General features: G+C 38.2%; 1 protein-coding gene across 5 annotated transcripts in view; it reads left to right on the top strand.

Moving 5' to 3' along the window:
* The window catches only part of SCAPER (S-phase cyclin A associated protein in the ER), a 354496-nt gene that overhangs the window by 163469 nt on the left and 177304 nt on the right, over positions 1-13723 (top strand). For all 5 annotated transcript variants that reach the window (XM_039490831.1, XM_039490828.1, XM_039490827.1 and 2 more), the window contains exons 21-22: positions 2131-2267; positions 7779-7844. In XM_039490831.1, coding sequence (XP_039346765.1) covers positions 2131-2267; positions 7779-7844 — 203 coding nt within the window. The remainder of the gene's footprint in view (positions 1-2130; positions 2268-7778; positions 7845-13723) is intronic.

The following is a 13723-nucleotide window of genomic DNA, read 5'->3' as shown; positions in this document are numbered from 1 at the left end:
GGATCAGAGCCTAATGGAATAACTTGCTCCTAAGGAAAATTTCTCTGTAATCCCGATCAGTTAGTGATTGGCTTAATGTCCTGAAGTGTTTATATCCCTTCCAAACTTTTTTCCTGAATATTTGATGTTTATACTCAAATATGATAAGATGTTTCCCAGCCAGCACAGCAATAGTTTAGACATAAAAATACAAGTAAGTCTTTAGGTTATCTTAGAATTATGTACACATGATAAAGCAAGAGTGGTCTGGGGTTCAATGGTTACGTTTCAAAATGCATGATTGAGCATTGGGAAAACTTAGAAATCCAGGGAATAGGATTTATTTGTTTTGTTAGAGAAAGAGTTAGGAGTAGTTGGCCTGGGAGAAAAGATGCATAGTGAGATGGGCTATGAAGAGGGTCAATTAAGCAAGAGGGGAACAGCATGGGAGAAGGATCCACTACTGACTGTGAACACACAAGTTGGGACAAAAAGAAATCAAATATCAGGCAAATGAAGGGAAAAAATTGGAGACTAGAAAGAGATGAGGTTGGAGAGAAAGAAGAGATATCAAAAAGAAAATCTTCCATGGAAGACAACAAAAAGAGATTTTATAGTTTACTCCAAAATGGACAGAAGGCTTGGGAAAATTTGGTGATGGGTTAACATTTCTTGGAAGGGGTGAGGTGAGAAGAAACCCAATTTTTGACTTATCAAATTCAGAAAGACGACGACCAAGGAAAGGTGACATTGAGAAGAGAAGAAAGCCCTAGGCTGAATGAACCAGGTTTTGAGTGGTTAAATACACTAAGAGATCATTCATTCCTGCTGGAGAAGAGACAGCTGTACCCCACTGGCAGTGACCTGTGGAAGATGGTTAGCAGTGCTTGCACCACTGCGATCCCTGGGCAGTCTTAACTACTGTGAACAATCCCACTTATTAATATCTTTTATTGGTTACAAAATTACCCATTATTTATTTTAGTGACATATTGACAGATATTGATAACAGATGCATTATGTGTGTCTTCTTAGTGGCTAAGATTTTGCTATGACCAACATATTTTATTGCTTTATTTTGTTTTTTGCTGTGCCATTATTGGCTTTCCACCCAAAATAATGTAATTAAATAACATTTTTGGTTAATTGAGAATGGTATAACCTAGTGTTTCCCAAACTTGGGATGCTGCTTGTGTAGGGAAATTCCCTGATGGGCCAGGCCGGTTTGTTTACCTGCCGCGTCCACAGGTTCAGCCGATCACGGCTACCACTGGCTGCGGTTCACTGCTCCAGGCCAATGAGAGCTGCTGGAAGCAGTGGCCAGTACGTCCCTCGGCTTGCGCCGCTTCCAGCAGCTCCCATTGGCCTGCAGCAGCGAACCACGGCCAGTGGGAGCCGCGATTGGCCGAACCTGCGGCCACAGCAGGTAAACAAACCGGCCCGGCCCACCAAGGGCTTTCCCTACACAAACGGCGTTCCAAGTTTGGGAAACACTGGTATAACCAGTCTTCACTAGTTGCTATAAGAAATTTAAAACAGATTTCTCTTTTAGTGGTTCATAGAAACGTTCATGCATTAAATGTCCCATTACCGTTATTATTTAGCTAGAAAGAAAGAAAGAAAAAGAAAAATTCTGGTTTTGCTGAATATAGCCCTGATCATGTAAACACCGAAGCATGTGCTTAATTTTAAGTGTGTGAGGAGTCCTGTTGAAGATAGTATAATAATTACAACCAGGTAAGTCAGTGCTGTAAGTGTTTGCAGCATCAACATCATATACGGCTTTGTATTTTTCTTGTCATTTTAATTAAGCACTGTGTGTTTTGTTTGCTTTTAACTTATTTTCTTGAGCTAATGTTTACTTGTTCATTGAGTTTGATCTGACCAAAAGGTATGTCTGTGTGTCTTGGGTTTGTAATTATCAGAAAGTGTTGCCAGAAATATTCAGTCATATTACTGGTTTATAAAAGGACAGGTGACATTGAAAAGATATAAACACAAGTTTATACATCAAAATTTATTTCTTCATTTTCTCAACCTTTTGTTAAATATTCATCATTGATGTTCTTTTGATGCAGAATCTTAGTTTCCTCACATGCTATAAAAATGAAATACCATTATTTTAAAATATTGTTTCAATGTCTTCTGCAGGAGCACCTGTCATTGAAGAAGTACATTGTTGATATTGTGATTGAAAGCTCTGTTCCAGTAGAACCTTTAAAAGATGGAGAGGAGAAGCAAAAATCTAAAAAAAAGGCAAAGAAGCTGAAGGCACGGATGAACTCCAGGTAATGCTAATATTCTTTTAGCTTTTCTCTAAACTTAATCTTTTGTCCTTTAACAGGAATGCTATTGAACACTGAAAAAAAGTGTGAAGTTATTTGCTTCAGAAATGTCTTGAAAATAACACCGATGAGCCTAATTTATAGCCACTTTCTCTGATTGAGAAAGAAAACTGAATATCGATCTGGAGCCCTTGCTTTCACCTGTTAAGAGCTTTTTTCATAATTGGATGCCAGTGCCCTGCCAAAACTGTAGCCTCTTCCAGAATACAATAGTATGTTTAAGTATGTGTAAACCATGCCTATTTTTCTTCTTAGCTATTGATTTTTAAATGAAGTATCAAAGAAAATCAATAGTAATCAACAAATAGAAGCCATCCTGCTGTAGTGTCAAATCCCATGGCTGGGTTTAATCAATTTTGTTGCCTGTCACAACAAGAAAAAGTTAGAAATATCTTAAAATGGAAAGTGAGTTGTCAGACCTGTAGTTTGTCATTAGCCTAAAAAGTGACATCTGCAGATCAGAATGATATGCAGGGCATAATTATATCATGAACTGTGGTGTCTGTCTTATAGCTGAAATGTCCCCAACTGAGGTTAGCACAACTTCAATAGAATATCATAATGTGGATTTCCTTTTTAAAACAATCTTTGCATTTACCTTTAAAAAAAGTCTAAGCATTCATTAACATATTTTTTCTTATTTTTAATTGTGATAAGAGTTATTTGAATAGATTTATTAAAACAATCGTTTAAATAAAATAATAGTTCATTAACATTGCTACGATGCAATAATGGTAACTTAAATCTTCATAAATATACTTATTCTGTCTTTTATCATCTTGTTGCTTCAAGTTCTTTCCTTCCCCTTTTGTTCTTTTATGTGGTAAATTTTTTGTCATTGCATCACCAAATTAGAGTTTACTGTTTTACAAGATGCATGTATTGAAAGTACAGTGTCTACTTTCCTTCAGACTTTCTGATTACTACGGGTAGGGAGTTGTTCATATTGCTGATTTACTGTACTCACTGAGTCCAATCGTACATTCCTTACTCAAGTAAAAGTTCCAGTGAATTCACTGAAAAATTTGCTGAAGTAAGGAAAACAGGATCAAGCCAATTGTTTGTTGTTGGCATCAATAACTGAAATATTCTGTCAATACATCTTGAATTCTGTGTCACATGAGTCAGCATATTTTAAAAATATTATTTATAATTACATTACTAATAGTAATGTGGTATTATTTTACAGATTTCATTTAATAGGATATTGAAATGTGCACTGAAAGCTTCAAAATCTAGAAAAATATGAAAAGCAAGATAATTAATATTTTAGTTTCAAGGAGTAGCCAAATAATTTTCTGTTATTTTAGGTCATTAACCCTGAAAAGAAAAGATAATTGTGAGTTAGTATTGAACATTTAACTATAAATTCTTAAATGTAGCCATAAGAAGCTCAGCAAAAATATAATGTGTGGTTCAGTCCAGTAGCATAACAAAACAAAGATTGTCCTATAAAATTTAAAGCAAAAACAAAGCCTTAGTAAAATACTTTGCATATACTCCATTTGGCAAATTAATTTTAACTGTGCAGATATTGCTTTACTTTTAGGCTTACCAGTTGGCACCTTAATAAGTCACTGTAGTATTGGTAAACACTGCCTGGATGCTCTCATGAAATCTCATTGTTGGTCTGGGGGAGAAGGGTTTCCCATAGTCAGAACACAAAATAGGGCTTTATTAAACTAGATGATTAAAGCAGGAGTCTCAGTGTTGTGAAATACTTTATGAAATGAGTTATGTGATGTCTAGCACATTTCTGTCAAACAATAATCCAATTCTAAGACCACCAAACAGTTGGGAGTCACTATTCAAAACCAACTCAGAACTTATCTGGACTGTAGATTTAAAGGCCTTATTAACTAATTTGAGGAGGAAGGGGGACTGGGTGGGAAGTGAGGAGCATGGAACAGTAATAATTCATTTAGAATTTCCCAGGAAGTCTTAAGTTGAGTTATCTATATTCCTTATTTCATAATGGTCATGGGAAACTCCCCCCAACGTTTGTAAACTTGGAAATTATGAATGTATTTCAGTTGTTAGAAAATTATAAGATTTTAAATTTGAGCTGAAGCTAGTAACTGCACTAAAATAGGTTTGTGTTGCTTTCATGAGATGCTAGATCTTAAATCAGAATATGAAAGCAACTAAGAGCAAAGGTGAATGAAAGGACAAATTGTGATCAATGGGTTATTAGTTCTGTGTAAAAGTTTTGTTGGTCTATTAATAATATTTATAACCCCAAGCCATTAAACTGATGATGTAATAACAGTTGATATATATCTAGGTAAATTATCCCAGTTTAATATGGATGTGATGCTATCAAAAGAATGCTTCAGTGTCTGCATGTGAGATTGATTGTCAGTGAGAACTAAATAATAAACTCTGACAATACACCTGAAGAAACTAACGAAAGAATATGTTTTGTGATTTCTCATTTACGATTTGTTTAAAACCTTCCTTTCACAAAAAATTGTTGTGGGACAATTTTAGGTGAATAATTTATGGTTTACTTTTCTGGGCCATACTCTAAGTTAGAATGCCTTTGTACTGGATAACAAACAGGAAACAAAAAGTGAGAATAAATGGTCAGTTTTCATCATGGAAAAAGGTTAATAGTGGGATGCCTCAAGGTTTCTTACTAGGTCCAGTCATGTTTAATATATTTATTAATGACCTGGAAAAGGGGGGTGAATAACGAAGTAGAAAAACTTTTAGGTGACGTAAATGATACATCTACACTACAATAAAAAAACCATGGCACTGAGTCTCAGAGCCAATGTCAATTGACTCAAGTTTGCAAGGCTAAAAACTGTAATGTAGATGCTTGTGCTGGAGCCTAGGCTCTGAGACCCTCTCCCTCACTGGGTTTCAGAGTCTGAGCCCGAGCATCTACACTGCTATTTTTTGCCCTGCAATGTGAGCCTTGTGAGCCCAAGTTAGTTGACCTGACCACTGAGACTCACTGGGGCAGGTCTTTTTTTGTTGTGTAGATGTACTCTAAGCCAGTGGTTCTCAAACTGGGGCTGCCGCTTGTTCAGGGAAAGCCCTGGTGGGCCAGGACGGTTTGTTTACCTGCCGCGTCCGCAGGTTCAGCCAATTGCGGCTCCCACTGGCAACGGTTCGCCGTTCCCAGCCAATGGGGGCTGCAGGAAGCGGCGTGGGCTGAGGGACATGCTGGCCGCCCTTCCTGCAGCCCTCATTGGCCTGGAGCGGCAAACCGCAGCTAGTGGGAGCCGCGACGGCCAAACCTGTGGATGCGGCAGGTAAACAAACCAGCCCGGCCTGCCAGGGGCTTTACCTGAACAAGCGGTGGCCCTAGTTTGAGAACCACTGCCCTAAGTGGTTTAGGTTAGTCAAGTCCAGGGAAGACTGTGAGAACTTCAGAGGAACTTAACTAAGCAAGGTGAATGGACAAGTGAAGTTCACAGTAGATAAATGCAAAGTAGTGCTCACTGGAGGGAAAAAATGAACTATTCATATACCTTACAGAGTTCTAAATTAGCTAGGTCTGCTCAAGAAAGAGACATGGGCATTACTGACAGTTCAATGAAGACCTCTGCTCATTGTGCAGATACAGTCAAAAAAGCAAAGAAAATGTTAAGATCCGAAAGGATTGGAATGGAGAATAATATGGAAAATATTACAATCATATGAATGATATGCCCTCATCTGGTACCCTGTGTGCTGCACTGGTGGTCACATTGCAAAAAGAATATTATATATAATTGATGGGTGATGGGGGGCAGTTCAGAGAAGGTGATGAGAATGATTGAGGCATGAAAAAGATGTCATATGAAGAGAGATGGAAAAGATTAGGATTATTTGCTTTACAAAGAAGGGGACATGATAAAAAAGTATATAAAATGATGAATAATATGGAGAAGGTAGATTGTGAATGTCTGTTCTCCCTGTCTCATAACACAAGAACAAAGGGACATTCAATAAAATCGAAAGATAGCTATTTGTAACTGATCAAAAGGAAATACTTTTCACTCAGTATGGAATTAGACTGTGAAACTCATTGCTACTGGCTGTCATTGAAGCCAAGTATTTTAGCATGATTCAAAGGAGAGTTGGACATTCATAGGGGTATCCAGAGTTATAATAGTTAATCCTAAAATTGTTTTGGAAGGAACATAAAACCTCATTCTTCAGGCTTAAAGCAAAGAATGACTATTAGCAATTAGGATGACATTTATTGGGGGGCAGATTATCCTATATTTGCCTACTGTGGGGTTTCAGCACCTTCCTCTAAAGCAATTTATGATGACCACTGTCAGAGAAGGATTTCACATCTGATCACTGGTCTGATCCAGTATGCAATTCTTATGTTCAAAATAACTCATTTCCCATTTGGACACCTAAAAAAATGGCTGGATTTTCCTTTCTGAAAATCAGAATGACTTGCCCTATGTCAGAGATTGAGTCAGCTGCAGAGCTACGAATAGAACTCAACAGTCCTGAGCAGCAGCCTTACATAACCCAAATGTCACTATCTTTCCACATTAGTTTCTGCATATGCCATTATTTTCTTTCTGAATATGAAGTCAATGTAGAGTTTTCCTGATGGGTCCAAAGCTGAATTTTCTAGCTGCTCTGTTGGATATTTCTTTCACAATAGGGCTCTGTCTGTAAGAAGTGAGAATTTAAATTTTCTGCATCACCATAGTGTCTAAATTTGTTTTACCAAATATATTAAATGTTAATGAATTTCTGCAATGAATCCTGACTTAGGTTGGTGAACTGATGATGTTTATCACCTGTTGGCCCAGTCCAGCTGGAGCCACACTAAGCAGTGGTAAAGAAGTATTGTCTCAAATTTTCCTTTACTTTGGCATGTGGCCAATGTAAACAAGAATACTTTTAAGTGTCTAAACAGGTTTACGCTGTTGAGTCCTGCTTACATTTCCCAAAGTAAAGCAGACATTCATAGAGAGATTTATTTTAGAGTTGTATGTCTCATGAGATATATTGTCATAGTACTGTCATTAGTGTGTCATAGAAGATTTAATTGGACCCTCAAATGTAATGGACAATTTGAATGTTAATTATAACGCTTGTGATAAATTTGTCTTTTGATCCATTAGACATGTCAAAATTAGTAATGTTTTCATCTGCAATGACATTTTTGGGGGGTAAAAATAATATTTCTCTCACCATTGTTTTGTATTCCATTTGTTATGATTTTGAAAATCAGCTTAAAATATCTTAAATACACAACAGGTGAAGTTAATGTAGTACCAATAATCATACCAAGTCACTGGCTGTTCTTTAGGAACAAATATGGCTGATGAAAAGACAAAAATGGCTTACAATAAAATTAATTTTCAGAAATGCCCAGTGACTTGTACAGTGTCATGAAATTGAATATATCACATATTAGAATTATCTAATTGGTTTTCAAACATTGAATAATTAAAGAATAATCAATGTTGATTAATATTTTTCCCTCAGGGCTAAAGAATATGAAAGTTTAATGGAAGCAAAAAATGCCACCTCTGAATCACCATACAAAGCAAAGTAAGTATTTAACTGCGTACTTCAGTTTGTGTTTTTGTAGACGTGCATCTGCAACTTTTCCATAGGGGTCAATGTGGTAAACTTTCCATTCAATACTTGGTATACTGTCTTCCTGAACTACAGATCAGTTCCTAACACAGAAAATCAGTGAACCATTTCAGTGATAAGATGCAAACTATGCCTCTCCACACAATAGGCAAAGAGATTAGCAGGGGGCCAACATTTTAGGTTCCAGTGACCCAAATGAGGCTACAGTACAATATAATGCCCATAAGAGAGAAAAGATTTTTTGCGGGGGTTTTCATTTATTTCACAAGGAATTTTGCCATTGGCAGCGTATCTTGGGCCAGATATTCATTGGCTTCAATGATGCTTCACCAGTGTACGCCAGCTGAGTGGTGATCTGGCCGCTTATCTCTGTAGGCATATATATTATTAACCCATTGATAGGCAAATCTTGGAAGCTGGGGACCAGGAAATTTGTTGCAATGAAGTTAAAAATAGTATGCAAGCTCAGTGAATTAACACGAGTTTAAGAGTCAGAATGTTTTGGAGACCACCAGCTGGAAGAATGATTGTGCAAACATGCACTCAGAATAGGATTGTAATGTGGAAGAGGTAAGTATAGAAAACAATTTAGAAATGAAATTGTTTGTACAACTACTGAAGCTTAATTTTGCAGTCCTATCCATAATCTACTCTGTCCACTGGAATTTCTGTTTAAGGCTCCCCCAGCCAAGAAACAGTATGGCTGCTCACATAGATAGAGAAGATGATTCTGGCAACCTGCATCTCATAGCTCCATTCCTGTTGTAGATCTCTTCTTTGCTATCTGAGCATCCTTGCAGTCCCTTCTAAGGATAAGGTGGGGAAAGAGAATGTTCCTGCTCTAGTGGGCTAGGTTTGCCCAGTAGTTGCAGTAGTTTGTTGATGAAATCACTAGTTTGCCCAGTAGTAGCCCTGGTAGTTGCTCCTTCAACCAACTTCTAGAGAAGACTGGTTTTCCCAGACTGAGGCCTTCCATATAAACCGTCAATCTCAAATGTACATTACAGGGCCTGGAGAACTTTTCAGAGGTGGTGTAAAAAGTGACACATGAGATTAGGGTGTGTTCCAGCCCTCAAATCTGGAGTACTTTGCATTTGTCCTGATTGAATTTCATCCTATTTACTTCAGACCATTTCTCCAATTTGTCCAGATCATTTTAATCCTCTCCTCCGAAACAGCCCCTCCCAGCTTGGTATCATCTGCAAACTTTATAAGCGTACTCTATGCCATTATCTAAATTACTGATGAAGATACTGAACAGAGCAGGACCCTGCTTGATATGCCCTTCCAGTTTGGCTGTGAACCACTGATAACTACTCTCTGGGAATGGTTTTCCAACCAGCTATGCACTCACCTTATAGTAACTCCATTTAGGTTGTTTTTCCATAGCTTGCTATGGTAAGTAATATATAAATACATATAATCTAAGTAAGTCAAATAGCAACTAGAAAAGACAGCCAACTCAGACTTCTGGATACTTTTTGTGAACAAAATTATTAGTTCAGCTGCTAGTAATGCAGGTTCTACTTAACCACATTGTCTTTTCCCCCTTGCTTGTGCTCCGAGCTTCTGATATTAATTGCCTTGTACTGCTAATAATAATCAACAAATTGTTCCCATTTTCCATGTGATTTTATCAGTGATGACCATCACTAAGCATCTCCATCAGATGGCACATCATAAATGCTCTGGGATAGAGGGTACTGTTGTTAACTTCCATTTCTTAATAATTAGAGTAACTATTATGACAGATTAGTACTCTTGGATTTCTGCTTCCTGTGTGTGGCTGCCAGGAAACTCATAGTTAAACCTGATTATCAGCTGATAGCAGGATGGGCATGTGCCTGGCTCTCCTTGAAACACTGATAAACCATAGTGCCTTCAGTCATCTGGTTCAACTGTACCACAGCAGAAACGCAACAATCCCCTGATTTTTCACCTGAAATTTTCCTTTTATTTTTGACTTGAACTAACTATAATGGGTTTTTTGGTTTGTTTGTTTGGTTTTTTGCTCCATTGGACTCACCAGCCTCAATCCCTCATTAGCTCCTGTGGCTTCTCTTCTTTTAATCTGATTTTTCTCGTTTCACCTGTTTTCTTGTTTATCTTTTTTATTTTTATATCTCTTGTGTCTGAAGAACTTATAAACTCTGCAGGAATCCTATTCCTGGTGGCTCATTCTACTGCTGGTGGAGTACAGCAGCTTTGTTGGGAAGCCTGTGAAGTTTTATAAATTCTTCTAGAATGTTGACAAAGTTTTCAAAGGCTCTGGTATTCATAGCAAGTATTTCCAAAAAATACACCTCATGCACTTGACTAGTCCTCAGTGAGGAGAAACAAATAAAACATTTTTAGTGTTTACTTGCTGCTCTGATAACTGGGAGATCACTGAACGATGTTCGGTCACCAAGTTGATGGCATTTGTTGTGAATTCTCATTTAACAGAGTGGGCCCCGTGAAGGTGCCATCTTCCACTCTACACGATTACACTCTAACATATCTCGGAGTGAAACTCAACCGCACCCTCTCCTTCCATAGTCATCTTGAGAAGATAGCTGCAAAGATAAAAACGAGAGTCAACATAATCCAGAAACTAGCATGTACAACCTGGGTTGCATCAGCATCAGTGTTGCCAACATCTGCAATAACACTTGTATATTCAGTAGCTGAATATTGTGCACTGGTATGGAGCAGATGCAGCCACACATGACTCATGGCTACCCAGCTAAATACAGTGATGGGGTGCATCATGGGAACCCTTAAGTTGACTCCAACACCATGGCTACCTGTCCTGTCTAATATCACTCCCCTGCTGATATCCCGAACTGCTGCAACATTCCACAAAGCTCAGCGAATCCAGGAAAACAGATGTCTTGCTATTCACCAAGACCTTGACAACGCCACACTCCCTCCCCCCTGCAACGTCTTAAGTCCTGCAAGCCTTTCTGGGAACATTCGTTAAGCCTCATGCAATCAGGCTGTGATCAGAAGGAGGCTTGGAAAGCAAATTGGGCTACACAAGACTTAAAAAATAAGCACCTTGTGCCAGATCCCACTTAGAAGGTTCCTGGGTTTGACCTTCCACGGTCATCTATCTTGGTCAACACTGAACTGAATTCTAACCAACCATGGTAGATGCGGATATCTAATGCACAAATGGAAAATCAAGGACTCCCCGGTGTGCAAGTTCCCCACGACAGACCATCGAATATATCACCACCTACTGCCCAATTTATAAATATGAAGGAGGCATTGCTGCAATAAATTCTGCTACTCCCGATGTAGCCTTTTGGCTCAGTCAGCTTCAGATGAAATTGTAGTTGCTGCTGTACACCAGCCATATGAAAGAAGTGTTTACTAAATTAACAATTTTTAGCATATAATACCAGAAAAATTAGAAGATGTGGCTAGGTATTCTAGGTTTTCTGAATATTGATGAGTGGCTTATTGTATACACAGGTATTATGTAGACACAGAGCATATTGTTGATAACAATAAATAAATAGAAGTGGTAGATTATTATATAATAAAATTATATTAAATCAGTTCTCTATTACAGCACTGACACTAGTGACAATAACCTTTAACTGCTCAGAAATTAATGAGATTTAGTCTCTCAGTTAGAAATTTAGGGGTCAGAAGACTAGTGTTCAGTCCAGTATATTTAACTATGTCATTATGTTCCAAACTAGAACAGGTGTTTCCAGAGTCCTATAATAAAAATCTCTAGGGCTGAATCCTATTGTCTTGCCCTGTTCTGGTGCCAGACCAGTCTCCAGTGCAAGTTAGAGCACCATGGTAATATTCTACTGGGGTTCCCCAGGCTATGCTCAAATTGCAACATTATGCGTCTGTAGTACATAAAGTTGGATTGAATTCTAAAAAATCTGTTGGATTACTTTTAGATTATCGTCTAAATAGATATCCGAAAAATATAGGACTAGATGGTATCCTGAGACTCCTGACCGTGAATGGATTGACAAGAGTAGGTGGGTGGGTGAAAAGAGCTTATGCCCCCTCATGGAGGTTGAGCATAATCATGGTTCTTGTACTCATTTGAGTGTAGGGATCAGGTGAGTCTGGAACTGCAAGCCACCTCAAAGTGGGAAGGGAAGGCTTGAGAAGAAGGAGCAGCAGAGCCAACTTGTCACAAAGTGGGTGAGCATACACTGCACCCTTTTAAGCAGGGAACAGTGAACGTGGTCCCTTGTGTGCCAGGAAACTCTGTTCCTCTTGAACTTCCTGCTAGTTTGTGTGATTTTTGCATCACCCTAGTGCTGGGCAGAATGCAGCCCCCATTCTAAACTTGTACACAGACCTACAGAAAAATAGCAGTGTGAGACTCCTGTTACTGAAAGATCTTCTGGAATCAAGGTAGTGCTCAAATCCAGTTTAGTCAGAAAGTCACCTTTCAGCACAGTAGCCTAAAAGTGGTTAACATTTCAAAAATAAAATATCTATCTATCCAGCATCAGGACTTGAGTATTTGCCAATTACTCTGAGGTCAAGGCAATAGCAATAGGAACTCCAGTCTGAACATACTTTGTGAAAGAGGGAATAGAAGACGGCCTATGAGTCAACCAACAGCTCAGTTCAGAGTTTACATCATATATTATGCCAGGAAATTAAGCAAATCTTTAACAGAACTGAAGGCAAATAATCTAGGAAAGGTAACTTTATATTCCTCAGTAAAAGAGTGAATGAGAAGACAAGAAGCTTCATGAGGCAAGCACTAAAGCCTGGATCAGTGTGGTTTTCTAGTGTAAAAAGACATTTTTAACAAAGGAAAAAGTTAAAAGGAAAGATTATACTGCTATTAAACTAAGCATAGGGCCCTGTGAAAAAACAAACTGGAAGAAAGGAACAGAGCAACAGTAGGTCTAGGGTGGAACATTATCATACTAGAGAGAAATTTTTAAAAAGTTAGACTTTTATCCTTTCAGCCAGAACACAGAGTATTTTACTGGGAGCTAATATTAATTGTGCCTGGCTGACAAAAAGTGAATTCTTGCCAGTAATAAGAGTCTAGAATCTATCCAATGCAGGCTCTGAGAAAATCTGCTGAGGTAATGAGACATGGCATATCATGGAGTGAAAAGGTAAAAAATTGGGAATGCTAGTATTGAAAAGGAATGAGTGACAGATTCTTAGCCACCTTGAATGTCTGTAATAATATGTGATCTGAAAAAAATTCTCTCTTACAAAACAAACATCAGTATTTTCTGTTTATTCTAAAAGAAGGTCTTAAATAATCTAACTAGGCTGGAATTATATTAATAAACAACCCTAACCCTAACCCACCGTAGTGTTGCAAGGATCACTAGTTTCCTGTTGCAGTTCACAGATTGTTTTAGTAGCTGCTGTTAGTTTACATTTCGCAGTTTTACCCAATTTTTTGCATTGGCCAAGCACTGGATCAAATGTTTTCTAAACAGCACATTAAGTAGTTGGATGACATTAATATTAGTCAGCAGCCTGGGCCCACGCTGCTTTGGCAGGTATGAAATGTGCACTTGTGTGGGCTCCAGAGTACTGACTCTAAAGTGGTGTGGGGGGGGGTTGTTTGTTTTTTTTTGTTTTTTGTTTTGTTTTTTGTGGGATTGTGAGAAGACTCAAACCAGTTCTTTGCTGCAAGTAGAAGTTTACAAGATGGCCAGTAGAGATTTCTAGCATATCTGATGAGCAGCTTTTGTCCCCTAAAGCTGAGGGAAACGGTCCCAAAATGCTACCTATTCCTTAGGTGCTCTGCCCTGTCAACTAATTTGTGCAGCCAATGACACTTTTCCAAGCAAATGAATGCTGTCATTGCAGCAGGGAGAATATTCCCAGTT

This window comes from Mauremys reevesii, linkage group 10, assembly GCF_016161935.1.
Source record: "Mauremys reevesii isolate NIE-2019 linkage group 10, ASM1616193v1, whole genome shotgun sequence".
NCBI classification, from domain to species: domain Eukaryota; kingdom Metazoa; phylum Chordata; order Testudines; family Geoemydidae; genus Mauremys; species Mauremys reevesii.
The sequence above is the reverse complement of the archived record's forward strand: the minus strand, read 5'-3'. Positions and strand labels throughout refer to the sequence as shown.